Source organism: Mixophyes fleayi, chromosome 10, assembly GCF_038048845.1.
Source record: "Mixophyes fleayi isolate aMixFle1 chromosome 10, aMixFle1.hap1, whole genome shotgun sequence".
Lineage (NCBI taxonomy): Eukaryota > Metazoa > Chordata > Amphibia > Anura > Limnodynastidae > Mixophyes > Mixophyes fleayi.
The window spans coordinates 53,100,399-53,123,886 of record NC_134411.1 but is presented as its reverse complement, the minus strand read 5'-3'; the positions used below and the strand labels follow the sequence as shown (position 1 = coordinate 53,123,886).

The 23,488-nt window shown below is 41.8% G+C and overlaps 1 protein-coding gene across 1 annotated transcript in view; it reads right to left on the bottom strand.

Moving 5' to 3' along the window:
• The window catches only part of LTBP3 (latent transforming growth factor beta binding protein 3), a 211,923-nt gene extending 194,283 nt beyond the window's left edge, over window positions 1–17,640 (bottom strand). Inside the window, exons 1-3 of the mRNA XM_075188765.1 lie at window positions 16,687–17,640; window positions 14,238–14,531; window positions 11,724–11,941 (exon numbers count right to left, since the gene is read on the bottom strand). Of these exons, the coding sequence (XP_075044866.1) occupies window positions 11,724–11,941; window positions 14,238–14,531; window positions 16,687–16,930 (756 nt within the window). The 5' untranslated portion in view covers window positions 16,931–17,640. The remainder of the gene's footprint in view (window positions 1–11,723; window positions 11,942–14,237; window positions 14,532–16,686) is intronic.
• Between the last annotated feature and the right edge of the window lie 5,848 nt (window positions 17,641–23,488).

Below are 23,488 nucleotides of genomic sequence, written 5' to 3'. Positions count from 1 at the left end.
CTATCGGGGACAAGGAGTTACTGGCTATCAAAGCTGCATTAGAGGAGTGGAGATACCTATTGGAAGGAGCTCGCCATCCGGTGACGATCTTCACGGATCATAAGAACTTGTCATATCTTCAGTCTGCCCAATGCTTGAACCCTCGCCAAGCAAGATGGTCTCTTTTCTTTTCCCGTTTCGAATTAATAATAACCTTCAAACCAGCTGCCAAGAACAAAAAAGCTGACGCTTTATCTAGAGCTTTTGTGACGTCCTCTGATATAGAAGAGGTTTCCAACCATACCATTCTAGACCCCAAATGTATCTCACTGGCTGCTTCATCCACCAAAACGCTACCATTTGGGAAGACTCTCGTGCCTCCTACTCTAAGGAGGAAAATCCTTTCGTGGTTCCATGCCTCTCGTTTTTCTGGACACGCCGGTGAACACAAGACCTTTGAGATGCTCTCTCGAAGTTACTGGTGGCCTTCAATGAGGAGAGACGTCAAAGAGTTCATTGCTTCCTGTGAATTATGTTCCCAATTCAAATCTTCCCGCAGAACTCCAGCAGGGTTGCTGCGACCACTACCCATTCCGTCCAAGCCGTGGACCCATATTAGTATGGATTTCGTTACTGACTTACCACCTAGTAAGAATCATAACACTATTTGGGTGGTGGTGGACAGATTTTCGAAGATGGCTCATTTCGTCGCTCTGTCTGGTTTGCCTTCCTCGTCTATCCTGGCTGAACATTTCATTAAAGAGATCTTCCGCATCCATGGATGTCCGTCTGAGATTGTGTCAGATAGAGGAGTACAATTCGTTTCCAGATTCTGGCGAGCCCTTTGTAAAACCTTGGGCATACGATTAGCACTCTCATCTTCTTACCATCCGCAATCTAACGGACAGACTGAGCGTGTCAATCAAGATCTTGAGACTTTTATAAGGATGTTCTCTTCAGCCAATCAAGACAACTGGGTAGAGTTGCTTCCTTGGGCCGAATTCGCCCATAACAACATGTACCATGAGTCATCATCCAAAACTCCATTTTTTGTGGTCTACGGTCACCATCCGTCTTTTCCGGAATTTTCTGCCCTCCCGCCCACCCAAGTTCCTGCTGTGGAGACTGCTTGTCAGACCTTCAAAAACATCTGGTCTCAGGTGAAAACCTGTTTGAAGAAAACATCTATCAAATATAAATCTTTCGCAGATAAGAAGAGGCGGGCTATTCCACCACTAAAAATTGGAGATCGTGTCTGGTTATCTACTAAAAACATTCGTTTGAAGGTCCCATCTATGAAATTCGCCCCTCGTTTTATTGGTCCATATAGGATCATTCAAGTAATCAATCCAGTATGTGTGAAACTTCTTCTTCCTAAGAATCTTCGGATTTCTAATGCCTTCCATGTGTCCTTACTCAAGCCTCTTATTATCAACCGTTTTTCAAAACCTCCCTCAGCTCCGCAGCCAGTTCAAGTTCATCAGGAGGAGGATTTCGAAATTACTGAGGTACTAGACGCAAAAATTTCGCGAGGAGTACTCCGTTTCCTCGTTCATTGGAAGGGCTTTGGTCCTGAGGAGCGCTCTTGGATCAAAGCTGAAGATCTTAATGCTCCTGCCCTTTTGAAGAAGTTTTATTCTAAAAATTCGGACAAGCCCGGTTCCAGGCGTTCTGTGCCCACCTTTAAAAGGGGGGGGGTACTGTCACTCACCGGACCGTGAGTGCCTCTTCCCGGACATTTAGGAACCGTGGCCGTCCTCCATCCTGAGGGTCTGCGCATGCGCAGCCCTTTTCTATACTTCAGTGTATGTCCCTTTAACGCAATTGGCAGATCAGGCAACACTCCCTATATTAAGCACCTGTGGTCAACACCACGTTGCCTGATCTTGGAGTCTCATTCCCCATGAGTCTCTGAAGGTGTTCCTGTGTTTCCTCGTGTATTCAGCGCTGCTGATTCCTGTGGTTTCCAAACCACTTCTACCCTGTGGTTTCCAAGCCACTTCTACTACTGTGGTTTCCATACCACTTCTACCATCAACTGTATCATCGTGACTGTGAGCTGATTCCTATCCGCTGCCTCCGTGCACTACAGTCTTCTATACCACTTCAACGCTATTATATTCCATAGTGACTGTTTGCTGATTCCTATCCGCTGCCTCCGTGCACTACAGTCTTCTATACCACTTCAACGCTATTATATTCCATAGTGACTGTTTGCTGATTCCTATCCGCTGCCTCCGTGCACTACAGTCTCCTATACCACTTCAACGCTATTATATTCCATAGTGACTGTTTGCTGATTCCTATCCGCTGCCTCCGTGCACTACAGCCTTCTCTCCGTATCCACTCACCTGTTCATCATCAAGTCTGTGAGCTGATTCCTAGCCGCTGCCTCCGTGCACTGCAGTCTCCAGCTTGCAACTCGCCTGTGTTCATCATCGTGACTGTGAGCTGATTCCTATCCGCTGCCTCCGTGCACTACAGCCTCCAGCTGGCAACTCGCCTGTGTTCATCATCGTGACTGTGAGCTGATTCCTATCCGCTGCCTCCGTGCACTACAGCCTCCAGCTGGCAACTCGCCTGTGTTCATCATCGTGACTGTGAGCAGATTCCTATCCGCTGCCTCCGTGCACTACAGCCTCCAGCTGGCAACTCGCCTGTGTTCATCATCGTGACTGCTAGCTGATTCCTATCCGCTGCTCCTGTGCACGTCAGCCTCATCTCATCTCTCCCGTGGGTCCGCAGAGTCCTGCTGCCGCTGCCAGCCCTATCGTCCATCTACTGCTGATCCGCTCTCCACGCCTTCCTGTTTCCCGCTGGTCTCTACCCTCCTGTCAGCATTGGATTCGTATCTCATCAGCTACTCCTCTGCTAGATCATCTCCATTCTCCTGGGTCCTCCATGAGTCCAGTTTCCATGTTTTATTGATTCCTGTGGATTCGTGTCCCTGTTGGTCTACTTACCTGTGCGCTGCACCTACTAGACTCCTGCCTCTTACATCCAGGGACTTCTCATCCTGTCGGCCTCCTGCCGCCCAGGTATCACTGCACTCCTATCTGACTGCCTTCTGAACCACGGTATGCATACTTCTCATTGACTGTGCTGGTGTATTGCATATCTTGCTGGACTGTGTTGGTTCTCCTCGGGAGTCTGCAATCCGCTGAGTCTTTGGCCATCATTGACTGTGTTACCTTGTGCTGGACTACTTCAGAGATTTCCTACATTTGCAGACCTGTTCAGTCATTTATATATATATTGTGCATATTACTGTGGATCGTGTTTAATGTGCCCGTGTACATCCTGTGTTGCAGTCTCTCCCCGTACACCTCCTCACATATATATTCAGTGGTACAACTTGCTGAAGGCAGACCACTGATTCCTGTTCCGGTATCACCTGTTCCATTCCTCTCACATAGCAGTGGTACAACTTGCTACCGCAGACCACTGACTTCCCGGATACCTCCACTTGGATTCCATTCCTTCACTCAGACAGCGGTACCACTTGCTATCCGCAGACCGCTGACTCTCATCACCTCCTCGTTTCTGTTGGACATTCCTCCTCACTATAGCAGTGGTACAACTTGCTAACGCAGACCACTGACTACCTCCACTTGCCCTTGTCCATACAGTTCCTCGTGTATTATTACCTCCATATTACCAGTGCTGCTAGTCATAGACTTTCCTGAGCATCTCATCATCTACTATTGCCTGTTCCGTGATCACCCTGCTACCAGAGCACACTATTACCATCTACATTGCTCTGGTAAGCTTACCACCTGGTGATCCCTGGGTAAAGACTCCTAGTGCCCGTGACAAATACATTTGCAACAGAAGCACCAAATCACTACTCAAGGGAAGGTGTAAAGCAGAATTCTAGGAACATTTAGTTTAATCAGAGTTATGCTATGAAGCAAATTCATTAAAGAAGAGAAATATTGTACACAGCACACAAATGTTTCAGACAACATAACCTATCATGGACAAATGTGGTATTGCAAGTCTGGACTTAAACATAGAATGTCACACACAACACACTTGCAATCTGGAATCTGTCAATATATTTTCTATTGGCACAACAGCAAAAAAAAACTGTGCTGCAATTGGTGCTCACCACAAAACCAGTGCATTCTCTTCTAACTGCCTATTTCAGTCCTTCCATTCCTTGTCTTTATTCCCATTCTGTGGTCCCTTGTTTGCCTCCCTCTGTCTGTTATATGTTTTGTCCCTATGTGCTGCTTTTCATTAACCTTCAACCCCCCCACCCTCCGCTACTGTCACTTGCACAATTCATTACCAGGGGTGACTAGGAGGTGGACCAAGGGCCCCAAAAATGCACCCCTGAGTGGCTGTATAGTAAACCCATGATGGGTGGCTAGGCAGCAACCACTCAACCCCCCCCCCCTATACGGTTCCAGAGGGCCGGGCATCGGTGGCCAGCAGTGGCCCCACTGTACTCCCCCTCTTTCTTTTCCTGGGATGCAAGCAGAGAAGGTTAGCAGGAGGTCTAGATGGGGTGCATGTGTGGCCCTTGCTTGGATCCATCGTCTGGATTTTGTCCTTTCCCCCGTATGGAGTGGTCCCCAAGAAAATAGTAGGGAAGTTCCGGTTGTTAAAATACTTGCATCTCCGCAGAGTGCGTTGGCTATTTCTGAACGATTTTGTAATGTGTCTTATAAATTGTTTTGGAAAGGGGATCTTGCTGGCTAAGGTGGATGTTGAATTCACTTTCATCTCCTTCCACTGCACCTACAGTCATTTCCGTTTATGGGTTTTAAGTTAGACGATGGGTTCTACGTGGACAAATGCCTCTGCATATGATTTGCCGTTTCCTGCTCATTTTTCAAATGCTTCAGCTCCTTTCTGTATTGCTGTGTTAAAGTGGAGACAGGTTATTCTGGAATCACTCATTACTTTCCATTAGATTTCCTGGTGGTGGGGATGGGTCAGTCTGCAACCTGTTCAGACACCTTGTTTTCTGTTATTGCGCTATTTTGTTCCAAGGGGGTTCGTGTTGCTCGTGATTAGTAGGGTCCCACTACTCATCTGTCTTATTTGATCTTTCAAATCAACATAGTTTTAGGACTTAGTCGGCTGCCTGCTGTCGATAAACTGCACGTGATGACAGGGTGTGCCAGAGGCAGAAAGACCAAAGGAGTAGCTAGATAGGTAAGAAGTAAACTACGAAAGAAATGTGTCACGAATGCCAAGAAAGTTTCGAAGTAAGCAGATCCCCTTGTATGTGATAACCTGGGCATTGTGCAGGCAATTACAATAAAGAGTGCACCTTCCCCACATCATTAGCATGCTGCGTAGGCTGTTTTTTCACTGCCTACATTTTCATATTAACTTCCAGGCAGTGCCGGACGTTGAGAATGGACTGGTTGATTCCTTGTCATTGGGATTCTGGGATAAGTTTATGGCTTTAGTACCCAACACGGTCATCTTTGGTTCTCCGTGTCCTGTTTCTGTCTGATAGGTTGTCAAGCCTGTGTAGAAGGTTTGGCACTTGCCCCATCACCCTGCGGAAGTATCAGTTGGCCTGGAGGGAGTGGATTGAGTTTCAGGATTCTGGACCAGGTAAAGGCAAAGGCAATGTCCACTGCCTTGGTGGGTATCTTCTTCTATGCTAAGCTCCATGAGTAAGTGTATGTGGCTTGACGTTTTCACTTTAGCAAGGCCTTGAAGGGCTGGGTGTGTGAGCGCCCGGTCCTCCCTTAACAAAGGAGGCCAATTAGCTCCACAACGATAGGTGACATGCCGAGGATACGTGCTGGGGTGGCGTGTGAAGTATTTGAATGTGCATTGTTTAGCGCCATTTTGTAATATTGTTTTTATGCACTTTTGTCAGCTCCATCCTCGGGCATATTGACTAAGCATGAAATTATTGCCACTTCCTCCGTGGTCTGCAAATTGTGCAAATCCAAAACTGATCTGATAGGCCAGGGGTGGTAGGTCACTTTGTCCTCTAGGAGGAATTGCTTGGTTTGCCATGTTAAAATGGACTTTTCCCAATGCATCCGTTTGCAGCGGAGCCAGTTTTTGGTTGCATTTAAGTGAATGCTAGCCTTGATGGGTCTAGTCTAGTTGGTGCACTGTTTAGCACGCATTCCATTAGGATTGTGGCAGGCACATCCACAGCTGCAATGGGTGCGTTAATTCAATGCATCAAGCATTTGGGCAGGTGGAAGTCTTACAAGAGGTATGTGAGGCCTTCTCTGCTATTCTGACTTTCTTTCCTCCCTTTCTGCTCTTTTTCAATGCAGGTGGCAAAGGACTTTGTTTGCTTGTTCTTTTGGAAGCAAGAATCCATTTTATAAGGTCTATTGTATTCATATTACACTTAAACTTAAAATATAACTTTGTTGAATAAACAGACCTAACAATGACCTATTTCTGAACCAAATGCATGATGCACGCTCTTTACATTATATTAATTTAAACTGACAACATTGTGCAAGCCACAACCTTGAATTATTTAGGAGCCCAGACATAATCCTAATGGAACATTTAAATTCTCTCTGCCTCTGTGAGGTGATTACATTTCACTGGAATAAACTCTATTTCATCTGTAGATCTCATTATCTGCAGCATATTAATATTATGTTATTATTATTATCAGTGATTTGTAAGACACCACATTGCTCCAAAGCAAGAGACAGTGGGGAAAACAGGACATACATAAGACAGAGACATACAAGGTAGACAAAAAATGCAGACATGAAAATAAATGGTAGTGGAGCCCCTGTTCATGTGTTAATAAATATGGTCATCACTGCAGCATGCTGGATCAGTTGCCTAGCAACAGAAGTCTGCGTCCTTTCTCTGTCAGGCATCAGCGGATTGCACCCTAATATACCAAGTGTATGGTGATCACCACCACATACCAGATCTGTTACCAGTGTCCTTTCCCTGTCAGCTAGCAGTAGATTGTGCCTTGATGTGTTTAGTTATGCGATGGTTACCTCTGCATCTCTGATCTGTTACCAGCATTTCTCCTTAATAAGCGGCAGTGTATTGTACTAAGTCTTGTGTAAATGCAGAATGTCTGCCGCTACGCTCTGGTCTAGTTGCCTAACAACAATATTAGCATCCTCTCCTCCCATGCAGCCGGCGCCTCATTGATTCAGCTAGTTGCCATGTAATTAACAATCGGTGTCGGTTCAGCTCTCAGTCTAGCAATGAGTTCTGCTATCACTTGCAGCACTCATGCAGCTAATCATCTGGAAATATCTCATTGCTTCTGCTGGCCTTTTAAACCCCTTCCTGTTACCATACCAAAGCAGGTGATAGTTTCTGCTTGACCTAGTGTGCCTTGTATCCTTATCTGTTCTGTTCTCAGCATTTGACCCAGATTGTTTAAAGGATTCTTAGTATTCTCCTTCTAGAATGGTTGTGCAGTGGAAATAAAATCTCATTATACAGTGTGCATTCACACGAGCTGGAGTAGAGCCAATGAGATAGTCTACTAACACTAACAACACAGATCCACCTCCACAAACATAGTTACCTACTTTTGGGTTCTGCAAAAAGTATATAAGGGATATCTGGAGGGTAGGTCCATAGGACAAGTATGAGGTGCATAACAATGCGATTCGTTTCTCCATTGCCCAGCCCTAACCTGGGGGTGGAGGGAGCATCATGTTGCAATTAGCATTATTAAGGTCCTGCTTGGTCTCTTTAAAAGAGATCAGCTGAAATCAGGGAGTGTGGTCTATTCTCCCAGGAATGTGGGTCTCCTGAAATTCAGGAGTCTTCTGGATGTTCTGGGATTGTAGACAAGCATGAGTGTCAGTGTCAGTAAGGCTAATGCTGCAGCAAAGATTTCCAGAAAGTGAGGCAAGAAAAATATGTATTGTATGTAAATGATTTGTCCTCAAGATAAAATTATAAAAATATACTCAGTTTTTAGGCAAATGTACTGTCGTCATAGTGCAACCCCATTACGTATATAACATCAACTGAAAATATTCAATCTACCTAAGTCTACAAAGATAAAATGCTGGTGCACATTTCCAAACCACAATTAGACTCTCTATATAAACTTCAGTAAATTATGTATTAACAATGCCCACAATTCACAGTTCTCTAATGCCTACATTTTTATGGGCAATCCTATAATGAGACAACTTGACACAGCTGCCTTAAGCAGCTAATTTTGCGGGAAGAAAAATTAATGTATTTATTCTACCTGAACAAAATTGTAAACTAGTGTTATTTACTTATTAGTAGATCTAATAACATTTAAAAATGAATATTGTCTATAAGTGCATGCAACTAAATGCAACAACGCTAAATTCATCTGTGTACGCTAAGGACACTTACTGCAGCTTGCAATTTCTTGGTGGGGGCGTTCGCCCATAGTCAATGTACAGTAAGTCAAACTCGAGTCAAACTCGAGTGCACGCAGCCACCTCCTATTCAAACTTTGGTCATCTCAAAGGTACTTGATTTTCTGAAGTATCTCTTTCTCCAGCTACAGGGGTGGTCTAAGGCCTGATTACTAGTGATGACAGTATGCATGCTATAATATGTGTTTGCAATCAGAAGCAAATGAACATTTTATGTTCAGTAGACTTTGACAACATCCTAATAAATGTATTTCCTGGGGAAAAAATAGAAAAAAACCCAATTCTTTAAAAAAACCTTTTTTATCATTAGTGTCTATATTATTAACAAGCGACATTAGTGTAATTTTTTGTTTTTCCTGCGAGTTCTGCAGGTTACTTGACATATCTCCCAGTATCTTGTGTAGTAGAACTGAGCAGACCCACATCTGAATTTATCAGAGCATGTATCTTCTAATCTGTCTTGTACGTATGTCCGAATTCCTTGCATTTTGAAACAAATGCACACTGCGCTGAATGAGCCTGATTCATTAAGCAAAGTAAAGCAAAAACATTAGTACGTTTTCTCCTGGACAAACCATATTACAATGCAAGAGGTGCAAATTAGTTTACTATTTTGCACATAAGTTAAATACTGGCTGCTTTTTTCATGTAGGACACAAATACTTGACAACTTTATTTTTATACTGAAATTTAAAGTTGATCTTGGACATGCCCTACCCCAACTATAAATCTGCCAGCACATTTTAAATTTACCTCCCCCTCCAATGCAGCATGGTTTTGCCAAGGTGCAAAGTTACTCCTTTTTTTTTGCTTTCCTTTCCTTAATGAATCAGGCTCAGGTACTTAGGTTTTGATCTCTTATATATAGATTCCTGATTTAGCATAAGGATATATGATTTAACATTTGCCTTACCTCTATTTTTCTGAACAGTATTTTAATGAAATGTATTAGGACACATTTCATTCATATCTAATAAACAGTTCCATTTAATGCACCAATCAAAAATGTTATGGCACTCCAGAGGAGGATAGACTTCTGGGTAATGCCATTTAAAATGCGGTCTGCTGAGTATATTCACTTTTTGGGGTAGCTTATTCTAAGACTGTCCCTTTGTCTGTAGCTTAAATATGTCTCAAATTCTTCCATGTTTGGCTTCTCAGTAAAAAAAAAATAAAAAAAAAAAATGTGGATTTCATTTTTATATAAAGCAAAAATTATGATGACGTAACTTCAAGTGCACATCATATACCACTATATATCTAATTTGAATAGTGCATTATCTAATTTGAATAATGCATAACATTCTGTTATTCAAACCCATGAGCACTTTCCTATGCCCCCCTATCACTCTATACCTGGCTAACTAGCTCCCAAAGTAATATACATTCTTATTACATTGGGTATCTAAGTTTAATAAATAGTATGCAATTGTTTCTGGTTTTCTAGAATGACTCATCATAAACTTGCATTAATTGCTTAATAGAATAAACTTTAAAAATAAATAAATGCTAAATAAATTAGAGGATAGGAGAATGGAGAGACTTGTACAAAACACACTCTACCTTATACACTACTTACACCTCAGTAAAAGTAGAGCTCCATTTTCCTGGGCCAAAGTGGGGTGATGGGCCATTATAAGGCTGGGGTGGATTGGGGGCTGATAATTGAATGTGGGGCTGTTTGGGGAGAAAGAGTACATGTTAAAACAAATGATTTAATGTTGGGGCTGGTTAGGGAGGCAAATAAGTTTATTAAATACTATTAAATTAATGTAGGGGCATAATGGGACGACATGTTTATTTATTAAATGTAAATGCTATTAATTTAATGTCAAGGCTGAATTTTGGGGGGGGGGGGGGATAAGTTTATTTATTAAGTGTGAATGCTATTAATGTAAAGTCAGGGCTGATTGGAAAAATTTCTATTTATTAAATGTGAGTACTATTTATCTAATATTAGGGCTGCTTAGAGGTAAACACTGTGGACCTGATTCATCTTCGGACGGAAGTCACTTTGCATGTCTATATTGTGCGAAATAGCTCTGAAAAAGACCTTACACCAATGAACGAAATTGTATGCAATTCACGTCTGAACGCAAATGACACTTGCGTCTTCCCATGACTTGAAGGGCAAACGGGGGAGGGAAGGGGAGGATGAACATAGGTAATGTACAGCAAGGGCATGGAAACGCAGATATGGCCGATTTAAGTACCAGGTTTCTCTTAGTAGTATGCCTACTACACATATGTTACTAGCTAGCACAGAACATGTGTATGCAATAAAGATAATCTATCAAACGCATCTTATGTACAGTATGCATTAAGAGTATCCTGGTATATACTATTTAAAAAAATGAAGAAAAAATAAATAAAATACTTTTATTAATGATTATGGTATTAAGAATTTATTTTATAAAAAAAAAATGATGTGCCTTTATATTGCACATATGTATGTGGGTATCCTACACTCAGTCCTGTCTACATATGGCCAGTAGCATTTAGCCAGAGCATACTTATACCCAGATTCAAATGGAAACATTAGTTGAGATCTGTATGTATTTTAAAACGGTTGGAAACATGCTCAACTTCCGTGTTCAATTTTTAAAGCAAGTTGCGTGTAGGTTGTGTCCAAAGATGAATCAGGCCCTGTATGTCTATTTATTACTGTTAATTTAATGTCAGCGTTGGTTGCAGAGAGTGTGGCCCAGTTTTTAAACATGGGTGCTATTGATTTAACTTCTGTACTGGTTTCGGTGGTAGGGTGGGATGTAAAGTGTCCATTTATAGCTAAGTCTTAAATATTTAATGTAAATATTTATTTTTCCAAGCAGTACCCCCACATTGTAGGATCCAGGTAATCAGCGACGGAGCTTAAGACACCAACAGCTGCAGGTTGTGAAAGCTTCAAGAACAGGTAGGAGAAAGCAGGACAGCCAACTGTTCTGATTCTGATGGGGCAGTCCTGATTTTGGGTTCCACTTCTGGAAGGGGCTCTGACTGTGCCCTCTTTATATGCGTTCCATTCTTATATACTACACAATATGCTAGCCATGTCATCTGTGGGCTGAACATGGACCCTTTAGTCATGCTGTCAGATGGCTGGCCACACCCCCTCTGATGGGCCCTTATGACCCAGTACAACACTGTCAATGCCTCACAACATGAACCATGTTTACAGAAGATGTAAATGCAACTCCACGCTTAATTCAGGCAAGTGGTAGTCAGAAAGAGGAGTGCATCACTGGATTATTGGAGCATTCAGGGGCCAACTGGATCACAGAGAATCTGAGTACAGACCTCAGATAAGTGGATTCTAGCATAACATATTAACTCCTCAAACTTTAGATAAGAACACATCTCAGCAACTATTTATGTTTGTTTGACATTACCACTTACAGCTTGTTTGGGTAGAGTGTCTTGAAAACATCGTCCTAGAGGTTTGTAGGTAACAGGACGGGATGGTGCTGCCTTGATTCCTTCAGGATGAGGAATTAAATGCTGGCCACCACCTCCTGTTGTTCCTTCAGCTCCAAGGCCCTCAATACGATGAACTTGGATGGATGCATTGGGTGAGTGATGAAGTCTGACATTTAGAAGAGGTGGAAGGACCTGGACTAAGGAAATATATTCAATTATTAAATGTTAAAAAGAGCAGGAACAGAAAGGCTTTATAGAGAGAAAAAAATAAATCACAGAAGAGCAGACACAGATGGGTGAACAATAGACAAAAATATATTACATAAGTGAGAATGAATGAGTCAAATCCTAGATGTCTCATATAAAAGAGCTTCTAATAACATTGACAGATAAATGCAAAAGTTTCAGGTGTTCCTCATAATTGATAAAATTGTTATCATAAGGGGAGTGTTTACACATGTGACGCTGCGGGACCCGGTGATCCACGCATGTGCACTTCGCTTCTCTGGCTGCCGGGGGAAAAACTGCTTCTCTCGGCAGGCCAGGGGCAAGCGGGAAGCCAAGAAAAAAAAAACCGGTTGGTCTGAAGAAAAAGAGAGCGGTTGGTGTGAAAGAAAAAAAGAGTGCATGGTCTGAAAATAATAGGGGCAGAGAAAAAGGAGGGTGGAAGTGAGAAGGAGATGAAAAAAGTGACAAGCAAGAGAATGGACAGGAGGCAGACGTGGGAAGTCGGAATGGAAAAGAGAGAGGCAAGAGGAGACTGAATAGAATGACATATACTGCAGCAGGCGGAAATTTAAAGATAGAGGGAGAAGAGGTAAATTACAGTAGAAATTTACATGAGAGGAAGAGGAACCATTTGCATGACAGAGGAGTGGTAATAACAGAGTGGGAAAAATAAATCAGATTGCCAGAAGCAAGACAAAATACATTATTAAAGCTGACAAGCAAGAGATAAGACATATTTCACACCACTTTAAATACCTATATCCAGATCCTGAGGAAATTGCCTGAAACTGGACCTGAAGCAATATATTGGTCAGTACCCTTTAGTTTTATTATACTTTCTGTTTTACTAGAAAAACTGAGCCAAATGTACATATTAGTTTAGTTAGTTAGGTACCAGGTGGGAATTCCCGAAGATTAGTGACAAATACTCTTGTTCCAGAACTGAGTTACATCTTAAAGGATAAGTATAGAGATAGTTAGCCAAGTTTATAGACTGAGTCATATAGGCAATTAGTTATAAGAGTCCGGTATTGTTATGAAAACCACTGAAGAGAGACTGGATTTCTGCTACATGTAACAAGATTTGGAGAAATCTGTGTTTATTACTATTTTATTATTGCTTGCTGGAAATATCTATACCATAGGAGTATTGCAGTTACCAGTTTATTCCTACTGACATCTCATATAGTATTACTGAAAAGTAACGAACTGAGCCTATAGACATAAATACCAAATGCACATTTTGATATGTGCTACATATTGATATATATTGGACAGTCATATTTATATGTGAACGTTATATTGGTTTCAAATGCAGTGTTTTCTACATGTCATTGTTTAGTGTGAACTGTTTGCTAGAATAATGTTCAAATGCAGAGGTACCTCTGAAGTTAGTCTTTAGAATATTAAGAACTGTGTGTTATTATGTGATAAGCTAAAGATTAATCCGCTGTTTAGTTTACCTGTAAGCCGATATACTGTTGGTGCACTCGATATGCAAACTTAAAAAAAAAAAAAGAAACTAGCCTGGGGAACCACTCTAGAAGTAAACGTGCCGGTGTGGTTTCTAAAGCTAGCTACAGAGTGGTGTGTATTTTCTGTGTTCGAGCCTGGGGTTTAGAGTAAGTGGGCGGAGGGTTCCTTTGTCTCCCTCTGGTGTCAACAAGGGCATTACCCATACTTGCCAACTCTCCTGGAATGTCTGGGAGACTCCCGGATTCTGGGTAGGTCTCCCGGATTCCCAGGAGAGTATGGCAGCTTCCAGCATCTGCCTACTTCCTAGTGAAGTGGGCAGAATTAGATCCAAATGTCATTTGGCCCCGCACCCACTGCAAAATGACGCATTTGTATCATTGCGTCGTGGGGTGGGGCCGAAATAGCTTGATTTGCATAGCCCCACCCCGAAACACCCACCTCCCCCAGGCAGCTCCCGGACACTGACTTGAGGAAGTCGACAAGTATGGCATTACCCCGCAATGTGCTTACTGTATGAAGACCACGGTGGAGACACTGCACACCGAGAGTAAAGATAAACTAGTGGACCAGGAACCGGAACAAACCCACACACCCATACCTATACACGCATTAATCCTAGGAAAAGAGGTGATACACACAGCAAAATGTTATTAGTGGCTCTGTTACTGTCAGAGGAGAAAGCATTAGGGAAATGTTCTGAGTTGCCCAGATCTTGCAAATTGTTCTTATACACAGGAAGTAAATTTTTAACTTTACTTTAGGATGTTGATTTAAATAATGGAAGAATACCTTCTGCAGAGCTGTGTCCTGGCCCCAGTGGTACTGTGAGAGCTGACTGACTGATTTTCACACCTTTCCCTTCAGGATCATCTTCTCCAGTAATCACCTGCACAGCATAGACTGCATGTTTGCCAGAGGATGGGTCTATTCCCTCTCCTTCACCCACCTCAATGGGACTTCGTACTCCACCCCCTCCAGGTACAGCAGGGAACTGACAAAACCGTCCTGTGAACTCTGGGGGGCACAGGCAATGATTGTTGGTGGAGCACTGGCCGCCATTCATGCAAGGTAAGGGACAAACCACTGTGTGAAGAAAGATATCATATGTAACTCATTTAGTTGAAGAATATATTGTGTCTGTGTGCAATGGTTACTGAAATAACATTTTCTATTAAAAAATATTTGCTATTAAAAAAGCAACAAATCCACAGAATATATTAACATAGCCTAATATTCCACTGAGGAAAAGACCAACCCCATAGAATAGGAACTAGGTAAATATTTAGATAAGGATACAAGATTTAACCTGTAGTTCTGTAACTTAATGTGGGTATGTTCTCTGTGATAGCTCCAAGCCGTAAGAAAACACATAACAAAACAAAGGGGATATTTTTTTTTCCTTATGAAATAAAGTCTGTATTTGAAATTTGAACAGCTTATTGCAGGTGAAAACACGGTGATATATTGTTAATGTTTTATTATTGTGAAAAGTAAAGCTATTGTCAATATTGTTAAATAGGATAGGGATAATTCTGCTAACATTTGTGTTGGTGCTGTGTGTTATTTAGGTCTGTGTGTACTTTTTGTTAGTGTTTCTTTTAGTGTTAAAATATATTTCCACTTCCTGGAACGTATTCCTAGCCAGGCATTATTATGATCCGAAGGGATTCCAAAAACAATCATTTGCCCATCACAATGCTCCTTATACTCCAGACAAAATGCTTTTGAAGCATTATTTACAAAGTGTAAGACTTACATAGTGCAGCATATCTATAGATGTGAAATGACGCCTGATTTTACAGGTCTGTGCTTACACACACGAAAGATTACATCAAAAGGGCACTTGCACAATATAAAACTCTACTGTAGCTAGCTTTTCATATGGAGTGCTCATTTAGAATCCACAACTTGTAGCAAGCACATTTTGACTGCTTTTCCAAAAATGCTTCATTAATAAAAACATGATAATAAACTTATTAACATATTACTATAGTGATAGTGCAAAAAATGTGTTACATATTATGTGACCTTCTCTACTGTATGTCAAATGAATATCATAGAAAATATCAAATGAATTTGTCACATTCACATTATAAATCTGCCATGATACCCTAAACCTTCTTAACTCTCATAAGAAAATACTGTATACAGTGTACAATACCAAGTGTCAGCAGCAACCTTTTGTTACATATATGTATGTATATATATATATATATAATTGCTAATATGTCAGTAAGAGAACAGGAGAAGAAAAGTTTTCAGTGTTCGATCTGACATGTGAAGCCTGGACAACACTGGCACATTTTTAAATTTGCTGTTTTAAAATATGAGGACAATTTAAAAAGTCATCACAAAATGCATATGCAATTCCTTCATATGCATTTTATTTAAGATATAGCGAATATATAGGTATGACTAATGATATACTTCCTATATTAAAAATGAATTTATGCAGAATAGAGCTATAACTATTGCCTTTGGTCCCCTACATAACGTTATCTTAGATATAAAGATTGTGCCAAAGTAAACAAGAAATGGAGTATCATAAGGATGTGGTATGTATCTGGAAAGAGACTCCACTCACCACTGCATATTAACATTTTAAAAAGAATCAGCAAAAATGGAGATTTTGTTTTTCAAGTGATAATAGTCTTTGTTAGTAAAAGGCAATGCAAGATTGAGAGTGGTAATAGATTTCCGGTGGCTTTCTAATACCTTAACTGCTCACAGTACAGAGAGGCCTGTTGTCTTTACCTGTGGTTTGTCACCCAACTCTGTTTACCAGACATTGTTTGCATTGTCACTGATGAATATATCTTGAACAATCTCTACCATCATTGAGGAACGCAGAAATTCCCACTCTGCCTGTGTCATGGAGCCACCCTGCTAGAAAAATACTCTAATGCCACTGAACTTTTATAATAAAAGAATAGTTAATTTTGTGTGATATAATAACATTATGGAGATCTTCATAACACCTTCTTTATTGCTTCACCACCACCCTGTACCGGGGAAGTTTAAAAGTACCCATGTACCTTTGAATTTGCATTTCTTGTGGAGAGTTAAAATTAAAATACTCTATCTTGTCACTACATCTTCCTGTATGGTAAAGGAAAGTTGTTAACTTGTTTGTATCTATGTCAATATGTCACTGAGTTGAAAGTTCTTTTTTGTCTGTGCTCTTACGTCAAACAAGCCCTGAAACTGACAACTGTCTAGGATTCTAACAGATACTCACCCACTCTAAATCCAGATCCTGTGAGTGTGTCTGTGGAACCTCCATTCTCGGCTATCAGCGTCATGTTGCTCCCTGGTTTGCAGACATCATGACAATAGCCTTTGTGACATGTCCTTTTACATACCACAGGGGCAAATACCACCTTAAAGCGCTCACGCGTAACAGAGGGGGAAAGGTGGCAGAAAAATGTCCCCAACCAGAGGAACAAAAGAGAAAGAACAGGAAAACAGCGTGTAGGAGTCATACTCTTATTGCTGAAGCCTTCACTTATATGTGTTTCAATATGTGTTTTGTCTTTTTATATCATACCCCACTCTTACTGGTTCTCATTGTCTGTTGTCACTCATGCTTACTTGATGCTCTCTGGGACACTTGTTATGCAAATTACTTTAGTATTTGTGTGTTGCTATTCTCAATAAATATGTGGCACTGTGTGTGTGCTTTTACCAGTCTAGTTATATCACTGCATAGCTCTATACTTCTGCATAACGAGCCCACTTACTCAGACAATGAATCTCTGTCTATTTTATGTGCAGATGTTACAGTATCTTTTCACCTACATATCTGTAGCTATGTCTTCTGTTAGTATCTGTTAGGATATTTTCATGTATGCATATGTGCCAGTATAGGTATGCCTATCTCTGTGTTCAGCTGTGGCTTTGTAAGCTAAGAATTGGTATACGCTAAGGGTGAGGTATTCTAACTAAACAGAAGAAAATAAAAAAAAAAAAAGTCTGAGACTGGAATGTGAGAAATGGCAGGATAAAGGGAAGTTTTAAAAGTACAGAACTCTGGAAAAGAGAAACAAAGAGAAAGTTTTCATAGAAGGAGTTAGACAGACAGGCAGTGACAGTCACTGAAGTCGTAGACTCTGGTAGACTTAGGAAAAGCTTTTCGGATGAGACCAATGTCTTGAGAGCAGCCAGGGAAGAAACAGAAAGCGAGAAAACAGGAAGACGGAGGAGGGGGAGAGAGGGAGCGAGAGAGGCAGGCAGGGGAGGAGAGACAAGAAAGGAAGGTGGGAGTAGACTGGGAAAGTGAACAAAAAAAGAGATACATACAGCGAATGATTGGAATAATAATTACAGAAACACTTAGAGAAAACAAAGAGAATGCAGGAAGTGTAAGCAAAGAGACAAGCATAAAACAAGTGAGAATGACAATATATACATGGATGGAGATAGCTAACATCATCATAAGCTCTTCATATGTTTAAATTCATATAGTGTAAAAATATGAGGACTACACAGAAGGAGAGGCTTGTGGGGATTAGCATGTTGGTTTCAAATATTCAGCATTTTTTACATTTTATATCTGTTGCAAAATTTGTACTTCCATTAGTCATTTAAATGCTTTGTAACAACCATGATTTTTTACATTTTGTTGCAAAAATGAATAAAACAATTAAATTAGACCAAAGGAAATGATATAAAATACAATAAATACAAAAGGCCTAATTAAGAGTGAGATATGCTTGAAAAAGAGGCTTTATTTGCACATGGTCACAGACAGGTGTAAGTAGTCAATGATGATGATGACAAACTAGCAAATTGTTTGTAATTAGAGAATTGCACATGCTTTGCAGAAGTTCTTAAGAGTTCAGTAGTCACTTGACCATAGATTAGGATTTGACAATCGTATTGTACAAACATTTTATTTGTACACATATTGGGAAGTTGTTCCTGCTGTATTAAAACTAGGTTATTCACATTTAAATAATGCTTCATAGCAATTGTTTTGGTAACATAGAAAATAAGGTTTTTGCACATGTTGGCAAGTTGGGCTTAAGTGTCTGAGGTGTGTGTTTGTTGTCAAGCAGACGCATCTGCTACTTATGCAGCCTGGACAAATTTTTATCAACCCTTTAATGGCACATCCCCTGTTCTTCCTACCAGTTTTGCACTGAACTCAGCAGAGATTTGTGGGTCTGTATTCCATGGTTCAGGAGACCTCCATCTGGGTGGAACAGCACACACAGTAACAGTCACAGCCTCTGCAGCCTCCATTCAGCAACAAGGCGCAGCCTCGCGATTGGCTGCTGGGACCACTTCACTGCCTGAACCACCCCCTTCATGTTGGGCAGGCCTGGCACGAAATCCAAATCAAAGACCAGTCATTACATAGCCCCCACTTGACCAATCCACCCCTGCTTGCGTGCAACTTAAGTTATGCTTACATATGCATTGCTCTTTGAATCTCTACAAGATCCAATCGAACATTACATTCTGGTACAGTACACCATATATTCAAAATCAAAAAGGCATATGTGCTTCCCTCACCTAGTGACTACAGCTCTATTAAAGTCTGATTAGGCCATTTTAGAAGCACATGGAAACTAGATTTAATTCAAATGCAACAAGTACATTGGAAAAGAGATGTTTTATAATTTTTTTCATTTGAAAAAAGCATATCCCCATATGAGTAATAAGTTGCCCTCAGTGGATTTGGACATTTTAAGTGTCAGACTAATGCGCCCTTCTTAGTAGCACACAAATGACAGGCTTACTTTGCTGTTTATTAAGTGTTTTTATTACCTGTCTGCCAAGCAGCAACACCCAGGCATTTGGGAGTAGTATAATTGCTAACATTTGAAATGGTGTCAAAGCCACACTTATTTTGCAAGAGCTCTTGTCTTCAGCCAGGAGGACCCCAGATTTGTAAGATCCTAGCCGGAACGTGCTTGAGAAAAAAAAAATTGAAGAGAGCCGCCGCAAACAGCTTCTACTGTGTAGAAGCTCCGATACACAATGAACTCAGTTAATTGCGCTAGGTTTATTTATAGTATTAGGGGATTTTCCCATGACCATGCGAAAATCCCCTAATACTATAAACAGACCTAGCGCAATGAACTGAGTTCATTCCGTATCGGAGCTTCTACAATGTGAAGCTGTTTGCGGCGACTCTCTTCGTTGTTTTTGTTTTTCTCAAGCATGTTCCAGCTAGGATCTTACATATCTGGGGTCCTCCTGGCTGAAGACAAGAATACTTCAAGCAACAAGAGGGCTCCCCTGGCCAAGAAGATAAGAAGACAGCAAGCAACAAGGGGGCCTTTTTGCCCAAGAAGAAAAGAAGACATTACAAGCAGGGACTTTTGGATACAAATACTTTTGGGACATTACAAGCAGGGACTTTGGATCTACAAATTATTTTTGGACTTTTACAAGCCAGACTTTGGATACAAATTTAATTGGGACTTAGTTTACAGCCATTTTAGGCTTAAAAGCTGCTTATGACAGATGAAAACATCTGTGGTGAGTATAGGGTATTTATTATTTTTAATAAAAATATATGGTATAAATGAGGGTGTTTACTGTCTTTATTGTGGGTTTATTATTTTTATTAAATGTATGTCATTTTAACAAGGGTGTGGTGGTTTATTTAACATTTTATTTTGTGGATCTACAGGTCCCAGCCAGCCCTGGGTGTCAGGGCATTTTGGCACTTGTGGTTCTCCAAGTGCCAACATGCCCTGGCTGCCATGGGAATGCTGGTGCTTGTAGTTATACAAGTAGCAGCATGCCCACACTATTTATGGTACCCTGGCTGGCTGGGACTTGTAGTTCCACAAAACAAAATGGCATCCGTTTGTTTTTTATACTTTAATCGCCGTTATTACCCTACTACCCACAGCCCACGGGGGTAAGAAGAGCCCTAGTGCTTTCAGCACTAGAGGGGGGTTCCATTTGTTTTTTTCAGCAGACCCCACTCCCTAGGGAATCCAGCCCAGCACTAAACAGCCTGGGGTTGGTTTGTCATTATGGCAGGGACCCCTGCCGCTTGTCCCCTGCTATAGTGCCACCAACTCAGGCTGTTTTGCCTAGTGCAAATTTTTCCCCCCGATTTTCACGGAACCAGCAGTAGTCTGGCAGCACTAGGGTTAATAGCAGGGCCGGACTGGCCATCTGGCACGTCTGGCATTTGCCAGAAGGGCCGATAGCTGCATGGGCCGGTCCGGTCCCTGCGCTTCATGTCCCGCAGCTTTTTCTTCTTTTTTTTTTCTTTTTTTTTTAACTTCCGCGCGGCTGCGCGATGTGACGTCATGACGTCACGCAGCTGCCTAGGAGCCGTCAGTCTGTTGAGCGTGCGGGGTTGTTGAGGTGAGTTGGTGTGTCCGGGGGATAATGACAGGTACTGCAAGGGAGGGGAATGAGTAAAAATACACGGAGGAAGTGATTGACAATGGCTGCAGGGGGAAGGGGGGGTGTGACAATGGCTGCAGGGGGAAGTGGGGGGGGGTGTGACAATGGCTGCAGGGGGAAGTGGGGGTGTGTGACAATGGCTGCAGGGGGAAGGGGGGGTGTGGCAATGGCTGGAGGGGGTGTGTGACAATGGCTGCAGGAGGGAGGGGGGGTGACAATGGCTGCAAGGGGGGAGGGGGGGGTGACAATGGCTGCAGGGGGAAGGGGGGGTGACAATGGCTGCAGGGGGAAGGGGGGGTGTGACAATGGCTGCAGGGGGAAGTGGGGGGGGAGTGTGACAATGGCTGCAGGGGGAAGGGGGTGTGTGAGACAATGGCTGCAGGGGGAATTAGGGGTGAAAATGTCTGTATGGGGGCAATGGCTGTAGAAGGGGGAAAATAAAAAATGGCTAATCTGTGTGGGGGACAGTATATGACTATAATGTGTGTGGGGGGACAGTATATGACTGTAATGTGTGTTTGGTGACAGTATATGACTGTAATGTGTGTGGGGTGACAGTATATGACTATAATGTGTGTGTGGGACAGTATATGACTATAATGTGTGTGTGGGACAGTATATGACTATAATGTGTGTGGGGGGACAGTATATGACTATAATGTGTGTGGGGGGACAGTATATGACTATAATGTGTGTGACGGGACAGTGTATGACTGTAATGTGTGTGGGGGGACAGTATATGACTGTAATGTGTGTGGGGGGACAGTATATGACTGTAATGTGTGTGGGGGACAGTATATGACTATAATGTGTGTGGGGGACAGTATATGACTAATGTGTGCTATTAAGTGAATGTGGGGCTGTTTGGAGAAAATTAGGTATATTTATTAAATGAAATTATGAATTATTTAATGCCTGAGATGGTTGTGGGAAATGTTTATTTTTATTAAATATAAATGCTATTTAATTTCTTGCTGGGGTTGTTTGGAGGGAGGGAAAGCGGTTTATTTATTAAATGGGAATACTATTAATTTAATGTTGGGGCTGGTTGTAGGGAAATAGGTCTATTTATTAAATGTATATACTATTTAATATCAGGGCTAGTTGGAGGGAAATAGATGTATTTATCAAATGTGAATACTATCATTTTAATGTTGGGGCTGGAGTAAGGCCTAATTTTAAAACGTGGGTGTTTTAATGATTTAACACCGCTGCTGGTTGGAGTTTTCTAAATTTCATGTAACCAGTTTTTTTCCCAAATAGGGCCCCCAACATTCCAGGATCCAGACAAGCAGCAACTAATCTAAAGACACCAGCGGCCACAAGTGGAGACAATGACAAGACAGGTAAGAGAGACCAGGACATTCTGCCAACTGTCCTGAATTTGGTGGGTGACTGTCCCACTTAGTGAGGATTTGGTCTGACTACAAGAACAGTTGGGAGGTATGTACTGCTTCACATTGTACTGCTTGTGAAGGCAGAACTGTGTGCACCTAATAGTAGTGCTCACAGTATTGCCTGTGTATTTGTTGAAAATGTGTCTAATAACCATATTACATCATAGGAATCCCCCTGTCTTTAGTGCCTAGGGCCCCCCGAACCTTAATCCAGCTCTGGTTAGCAGGAGGGAGCGGATATCTACTCCCAGTTCCTGGATAGGACACAGCCTGCAGAGGAAGCCGAGGAGCTCTAAGTCTCATGAGATTTATTAATCTTGGGAGACTAAGTGCTTCCCTGCTCACTCTACAGGAAGTTCCCACCCTGCTGGATGTCAGTAGCATCAGAAACATAGATAAGTGCAGTGGGCTGGGGGTGTTGTGATGTGTTTCTGGGGTGGGGTGTTGTATGATAGGGAGGGCCTGATAAATGTAATGTTTTCTTATAATGTATGTATCAATGCCCCATGTTGACCACGCCCCCAACATAATGTGGGCGGCACACAGTTTTGTCCTGCTCATCAACAGAGATGGGCCTGTATGCTTGAAATGCCAGGGCTGATTTTTAGTCCCAGTCCAGCCCTGGTTAATAGTGAATAGAGGGGGGACCCCACACTTTTTTTTTTACTTTTATCTATTTTTTACAGTTTTTACAGCTGCCGGAGCTCCGGCTCTATTGCAGAACAGTGTAACAGTGATGTGTTTACAGCAGTGTGTTGTATCTGGCATGTTTTAAAGCAAACTCTCCTGAGTTTGCTTAATCGCAGCTTCATACATTTAAGACTTGTATAGCTGGAGTGGCAAACAATCGGGAGTATGATCTCTATCGTTTTTGGAAATAGCGATTTTGACAGAAGCACAACTCTAGCGATTTTACATGAAATCTCAGCTTCATACATCTGTGAGTTTCAAGTCTCCCGAGAAAATCGCTGGATTTGCAAAATCGGAGCTTGATACATTTACTCCCTGGTCTCCCTCCCTCGGTTCACCTCTCTGTTCCCCTAGGCAAAAATCCACATAGGTAATAAGCCGTTCTCCTGTCTTGATTGTGGCAAAAGCTTTGAGAATCAAGATTTTCAGAGCCGACATTCAAAGTTGTACACACGGAAGAGACCATGGGCTAGATTTACTAAACAACGGGTTTAAAAAAGTGGAGATGTTGCCTATAGCAACCAATCAAAATCTAGTTCTCATTTATTTAGTACGTTCTACAAATGACAGCTAGAA